General features: G+C 34.1%; 1 protein-coding gene across 1 annotated transcript; it reads left to right on the plus strand.

The window, feature by feature from the left end:
* Positions 1–2,026: 2,026 nt before the first annotated feature.
* Positions 2,027–6,442, plus strand: LOC102803062 (monocarboxylate transporter 12-like). Its single transcript, XM_006817390.2, has 4 exons — positions 2,027–2,225; positions 2,472–2,615; positions 4,750–5,706; positions 6,228–6,442. The coding sequence occupies exons 1-4, from the start codon at positions 2,027–2,029 to the stop codon at positions 6,440–6,442; spliced, it is 1,515 nt and encodes a 504-aa protein (XP_006817453.2).
* Positions 6,443–7,660: the final 1,218 nt, after the last annotated feature.

Raw genomic sequence — 7,660 nt, forward strand, 5'->3', positions numbered from 1 at the left:
TTGATCTCTGATAGTCCTTGAGTATCTATGTACCATGTTTCATTGAAATGTAATGCTTACTACTTGAAATATCAAAAGCTAATTTTATTATAATTAAAATTAATTTATTATGCAAATTAGGTAATTAATATGTACTGATATTACCCAAAAAACTACTAGGTCTGTGCAGTGTCCTATGACATCTAGGTACCAAGTTTTATGGAAATATGATGATTAGTAGTTGAGATATCAGTGGAATTAAAAGCTGAAAATTTACTAATCATTATGCAAATTAGGTAATTAATATGCACACATTTTCACCCAAAACTAATCAAAGCTGGCATTAGTTTAGAGCATCTATGAACCAAGTTTCATCAAAATCCAATGAGTGGTTCTTTAGATATCAGTGGAACAGTCATGGAACAGCTAAAAATGAGCTAATTATCATGCAAATTAGGTAATTAATATGCATGGATTTCTACCAAAACCTAATCAAATCTGCTCTTGGCCAAGAGCATCTATGCACCAAGTTTCATCAAAAAACAATGTATGGTTCTTGAGATATCAGTGGAACAGACGGACACACACACACACGCGCACACACACACACACACACACACCCAGACAGGGTAACTGCAAAGACTCCCATTGTGTGCTTCACACACAGGAGTCAAAAATTAGATATACCAAATATTGTTAACACTGACGGCAGACATGGTAGCCACTTCAATATCATTATGGGCAAGCTAAAAATGTAGAAAAACAGTATCATAAAACAAATCAATACTTAATCACCAGAATAGTTTTAATCGCTGTAAGGTATTTGTGTACACTTGGTGGCATTCATCACAAATGCATGTCATAGTGTACTGACACATAGTACAAAGTACATTCACAGCTATATTGCCAGGGTTTCAATTATTGAAAGGCAAATGTAGTTAACAAGGTAGGGATATTTTGTAAATACTTTAATTGAGTTATAACTATATTTACGATGCATTTGGTTTGTTTATAATTGTCAAATCAGATAGGAGGCTTTGTAAACATAGTGGGCCTCCAACACCAGTGAGTTGTCAAAAATAAGCTAGTTTACATTCTGCTGAAGGTTATGGTGTACATTCCTGGATACCTAATTGCAGCTATGTGTGAATTATACACACACATATGCAGACTTCACTTCACCATGTATGGGTAATTTAATTGTGATGTGATGCTGAATTTACATAAAAATAGAAGTATATGTTTATACTGGCTAATTATATAAAATGAGATTATTACTTGATGTCAAATGTTCGCAGAGTCGGTAAATATTATTATTATACATCTGTCACCGCAACGCCATAAGTTACAGCGTGCCGTAATTTAGTGGTATTTTATAAGGTATTTTCCTTCTACCATATTAGGAAAAGTGAATTCCAAATACGAAACAATTACGCGCGTACGCATCCTTTAATAGTAAAAATAACACTGATGCCCCCAGGGTTGACCAGACCCCATACAAAGAAGTTCGTTCAATCTGTTCTAAACTTTTGTATTTCGGCATTCCCATGATGTATAATAATAAGGTTATTACAAGGATACCGAAAAGTATGCATGAAGAGCAGGAGTATCGACCGATGCACAGCAGCAGTCAAGGCGAGAAGATACAGTCTGAGTATCCTCATAATAGCCTCATATTACGACATTGTATTACAAGTATAGTTATATGCAAACTTTTAACATGGACATAAATAAAAAACAAAATGGCACCAGTCGTCCATCATTGTTTCAACTTGTACCTGTATTAAACCTACTATACATGATCATGATACAAAGTTTGAAAGAAATCGTTCTGTTTATCTCTGAGAAGCGGTCGTGGACATTTTTTAGTATTTTTGCAGACCAGAATGGCTGCCAGTCATTTTACATTATTGTTTTTCTGGATTTCATCCCCCCTAATTCAAATGATCCACCTCGATCCATATATTAGTTTAACAACGATTATCAATAGTAATTTTTACTTGTACACATACCAACAATTACCAATCTACAAAGATTTGAGGCACAGATGAAGTTTGTTAGCAAAGAAGATGGAGGATGGTATGGTTGGATTATTGTTCTAGCATGTCACTGCGTAGATGTCTTGATGCTTGGACTGCTAGCAGGTATGGGAGTATTCATGGTTGAATTCATGGAATACTTTGGAGAAGGAGCCGGAAGGACTGCACTCATCCAATCAATATTAATTGGCTGTATGACATTTCCTGGTAAGAAATACTTACAGTCCATTTTGTTTCAGAAAATCTGTTGGTGTTTGTAAATATGAAATTTGTTTTTATGGTCGTAAGTGATTCAACTAAGTAGTATCAAAAATATCATATAAATCCTATATATTATTAAAAGTATACTTTTTGATAAAAAAACATGAACTAGAAGAAAAATATAACAAAGCTCATTTTCTAAAATTGACTAATCATTTGCAATAAAATTTATACTTTGGTGTGTTTTTTCAGCCTCTTTGATCAGCAGCTTGAATAATAAATCTGGCACCAGACCATTGGTGATTATTGGTGGAGTAATATCCAGTGGTGGTCTAATATTGAGTTCATTTGCCAACAGTATTAATGTGTTACTTCTTAATTGCAGTGTTTTAGTAGGTGAGTAATTCAGTCAGCTGTAGCTACGATAAGTGAAAAATTTGAGTGCCAGTTAAAATTGTGATCTATTTTACTGAGTGTAAGCACAAGGCATTGTGGGATACAAAATTCTCATTGTAAATGACAAAACCCCTTGAATCAGATTCTGAAACAGATGCATGTGCAAAAGTGTATATATGTAGGGTTTGAACATAATCAGTATAGCCATGTGCATCATGGCTCCAAAAACAGCATTCGTCAAAAACAGTCTGAAATTTTGAATAAAATCTGGGGGAAAAATAATGTGCATTAAGGACCCATTATGTTGAATGGGCATATCAAGTTTAAAGGAAATATTTTTCAAAGAAGCTTGATTTGGATTTTCAGCACTCAAAAGGCCACTACTCACTATTCACTGGGAGCTACAATTAATTCAAAAAGTAAATCAACACAAAATGAACAATCAGATAGTGATCTATCCAAGTGTATGAACATATCGGTACACAATATCTATATTGGAAATCAGGGCTGTTGCTTTCAACAAGAATTCAAATTCAAAGAAATTTTAGACAGAAGTCCTGTTTGTTATGGAGGCATGCCATTTATTAAAACATAGTTATTACAATGAACAATATAAATGGTAGCAACAAATGATTTTAGTGCAGGGCAAAACCGGATGCTCTTTAGCCTTTTCACCACTTTTCTGCCGTTTTTCTTATTTTTTTTTTTTTTTTTAATATTTTTTTGTCACTGTTGTCTCTCCTGACTTTTTTTTTCTGTATGTGCAAATTGCAAGTGCCAGTGACGACACATAGTGCATTTTACCACAGAAGTCATATTCATGTTTGGGACTACATGACAGGGCTGTGTGGTCATCTTTCTGTCAAATGGCAATTTGTAATGCGCTATCTTGGTGTCTACCAGGCCCAGTCGAACACAAGCACCTGCGTACCTTAACAAAGGTTTCCCCAAAGTCACATTCGTTAGTGAATGAATCTCGGCCAGTGGGATTGGCCTACCCATTGAGTCTGTGGCACACTCACCCAGGGTAGGGGTCGACCCTTTGATGTTCAGCCTAAGGTGGGATTTGAGTCATCATGAGTCTGATGCAACAACCACTATGCTACCAGTGAACCCTAAATTTGGAGTCCACAGGCAAAATTTTCAGTTTTACTCAAAAGGATTTGGCTATTTTTGTTCCAATATTCTGAAGGAAATTGTAGAATATAAACAGGACTATTTTGTGATTGTGTGATGAAAAGAGAACACTGGTGGTGTTAAGGTTAGAGTAGCCAAACAGCAATGAGGTAGTGAGTAAAAAATAGAAATCACAAATTAAGAGCAGTCTTTATATATACCTGAATTAATAGATGGAAATATCTCTGCTGTCCGACAAAAAAACTGTTGAAAAAAATAATGTACACCTCAAATTCTAATGCAATCAGGTTGGTAGTGTTCAATATAGCTTGTTTTCACCAAAAATTCCAAAAAAAATTTTCAACAAATATGACAGAGGTCCACCCAAGGTACCTGTATACCAAGTATCAAAGCAATTGAGTCGAAAGTGCAATTGTTGACAGACGATGGATGGAACAAGACGGGCAATCACCTATATGAACAGCTCTGCTCTGTCATCTACAATGAGAGGGCAGCTAAATAGACATTTTGATTGGTCTGACTGTCAGGTCTTAGGGTTTGGGAGCCAATCATGTACAATTGTGTATTAAAGTAGGGTCACATTCGAAAAAGGGGACATGCCACAGTTGAAAAATGTACATTCAGGCCTATTATTTGCCTCGTTACAAATATCCTGTTGCTATTTATTTATTTTCATATTGATAATAATTTATTTACTATGAAATAGAAGTGGCAATGTTTCTCGCAGAAGTTGATTCACAAACATTGTTGTTCGAAACAAGCATATCTTTTGTGATCAGCAAGAATATTTTTTTTTTTTAATTTTCTGGTCTCGCTTGTTAAATGTGCAATTCAAAGATGTTGTATTTTACAGAAATTAGTAATGCTTAATATACAATAGGTTAATAATATTTTGTACATTTACAGGTTTTTTATTTTTCCCAATGGTATTTTTTTGGTGAATTTTCATTTTTTTAGTAACTCTTTTCATTCAGGGGATGTTTATTTTTATCTGTAGGAATTGGATATGGATTGATTTATGGGCCAAGTATTATTCTGGTAGGACGTTATTTCCATAAACGTCACGCCCTAGCTAATGGAATTGCACAATCAGGTGTTGCCGTCGGTGTAATGACATTCCCACTTCTGTATCAGATATTAATTGATAAGTATGGATGGAGAGGGGCTATGCTTGTAATGGCGGGAATTAACATGAATTTGGTTGTATGTGGAATGTTAATGAGGTCACCACTAAAATATTATCCTGAACCAATAGATGAGACACTAGTGAACATTACGCAACAATACAGTACAGTGGATCCTGGAAAAATTAGTTTCGAGACTGTGGAAACATTTAAGAATAATGAATTGGAGGAAACAAACAACATACAAAACTTGGATGTCAGTCAAGCCACTGCAGAGTGTTGTGAAACTGCCCAGAATACCATGGTCTCATTAAACGTGGAAAGGTTAAATAAATTTGAAATTACGCTTAGCAAAATTATGGGATTACATTTGTTTAAAAAATCATGGTTCCATGTTCTATGTATTTCAGGCTTTCTGGCTGGGATAGGTCATAATACAACCATGTTTCATTTTGTAGCCAAAGCGGTATCTGTTGGAACAGCAAAAATGGATTCTGCAATTCTAATGACAATCATGGGAGTGTGCTCATTAATTGGAAGAGCAACACATGGTTTGTTTGTTGATACTGGGTTATTTTCTCCAATGTTCATCACATCATGTGCCTGGCTTTTGGCAGGAGTATCACTAATGTTTATACTTGTTGCCAATAGCAACTACTTAGTACTGGCCTTCATAGCTGCCATTTATGGTATATCCAGTGGTACAGCAATTCCCCTTCATGGTGCAGTTTGTATGAAAGCATGTTTTGGTAAAGAAGATCTGTCAAGCGCATTTGGCTGGTTTCTGACTTGTAGCAGCATTGGTAATATATTTGGACCACCTACAGCAGGTAAATAATATAAATTTGTGAAACATACAGACACCAGGTTAGTTTTAATTCCATGTTGAGTTCTAATCCTTGTAGATATACTTGTTGAATGCAGCAATATACAATATTTAGATTGATATTTGCCAAGAAGAAACAAGTTAAATATTTTTTGGTTTGTAATAACAATATGCTAATATTATTATTAGTATTATGCATGTAATGTTCACATATAACAGAACTTAAATTGTAGTACCAGATTTAGATTTTAAAATTGTATTATTTCATTATTATTTTATTATATTATTTCAGAATTAAAATATATTTTTAGTTAGCAATTGCAAATGAGATGATGGATGTATTTGAAAGATGGTGGTTGTAGCGCTGCGTCGTGTTCGACATGGGACACATATTGATATATACAATGCGTGTAAAATACAATGTTCGTTAGTACATGAAATTTAAACATGTGCTCCTTGAAAACCACCATCCTTTAAAGAAGGTTATTTGCCTCATTGATCCTTTCTGTATGTTTTTTATTGTAGGATTGATATATGACATCACCTCCAACTACAATCTCTCATTTGTATTGGCTAGCAGCACTCTATTGCTTCTGAGTCTACTCATCTTTATGCAAATTAGCTACAAAAGATGTCAATCTAGATGGAAGTTCAAGAAAGAACTTGTTGATAAACCAGGCTGCCATGGCAACAATGATAACTCAACATCACACTCACTTCTCCCTACAGAACATGGATAGTACTGTGCTGACTGACTAAAATTGCTTGTGCAGTACTTTGTAAACTAATTGCTGAGCTGACTGACAGTGCTGTGCTGACATATACTGTGCACATATATATTTTTATTAAAATATACATGTAACAACCCTCGAACGGGATGAAAATGGTTATATGTACAATTGAGATAAAGTTTAAAACGATAATAAAATATGTATGTGTTGCGTTGCATACATGCTGATATGAGCTGCACAAGCAGTATTGACATCTCATTGCTGCGCATAAGGAATTCTAATTTATTTTTAATTGAAAAGAATTTACAATTACATTTTTCTTTGCATTTGGTAAAGTGTACAAGACATTGAGAAATGTTGTTCAACCTCAATTTCATTGTCATCACAGTGTTTACAAAACCTGTCTTTAACAGGCACATTATAATAGCGACCACATTCAATTCTTAGGTGGTGGTTACTTAACCAGAATCTGGTGAGAAACTCAAGTTACAGCATTATTTTTTTAAACCGTTTAGGTAATTTTTTAAGTGGATAATTTTTTTAAATAGTCTACAGATATATTCTTAGTTACTTTTACAGCATTCAGATTTGCTCTGTTGTCATTATTAATTTCTTCCATTCAATATTTTTTGAAAGATTCCTTCAAGGTTTTTATAAATATTGTTTAAATTGTGATTAATATGCAAATGATACTCTTTAACTCTTTGTTTACTTTGATATCTTCATTTATTAAATGTGTTTTCACTGACACCAATATGATTGTACAATTTTATAATTTGTTTTTGAATGAAAACTTCAAATGCATACATACCAAATTCGCTATACGATAAATAAATTTGGATGTTTGCCATAATATATCTTGTGGATACCGACAGAAACTCATGTACTACCATGACAATGGTTGGTCTGATTAGTTATCAAAAATAAAGAGTGATAACTTAATGTTTAGTTTTCTATTACGACCAATCTTTTCTTTCCTCAAGATCCCAAAATGTTCAGTGCTGCAGAATTTAAATGCTTTTGTCGTTTTGATGAACTATTAACATTAAAACAGATGCCATGTTACTCATAAACAATGTTAAACTTGTGTATCCAAATGGCCACCTCGTACTCATGCACAGTTCAAAACAAGCATTTAAAAATTATGATGTATACTATTCAATGCATACTATACTACCGGGGGTATTTGGGTGTAATATCGACTGGATGCAATATCGACTGGATGTA

Source organism: Saccoglossus kowalevskii, chromosome 11 (assembly GCF_978046115.1).
Source record: "Saccoglossus kowalevskii chromosome 11, keSacKowa6.1, whole genome shotgun sequence".
Taxonomy (NCBI): domain Eukaryota; kingdom Metazoa; phylum Hemichordata; class Enteropneusta; family Harrimaniidae; genus Saccoglossus; species Saccoglossus kowalevskii.

Bases quoted from the DNA above. Each gene is read 5' to 3' on its own strand.
- LOC102803062 (XM_006817390.2), top strand. From the start codon at position 2,027: ATGAAGTTTGTTAGCAAAGAAGATGGAGGATGGTATGGTTGGATTATT. The intron at 2,226-2,471 runs GTAAGAAATACT...GTGTTTTTTCAG, and splicing joins TGGCTGTATGACATTTCCTG to CCTCTTTGATCAGCAGCTTG. The intron at 2,616-4,749 runs GTGAGTAATTCA...TTTTATCTGTAG, and splicing joins TAATTGCAGTGTTTTAGTAG to GAATTGGATATGGATTGATT.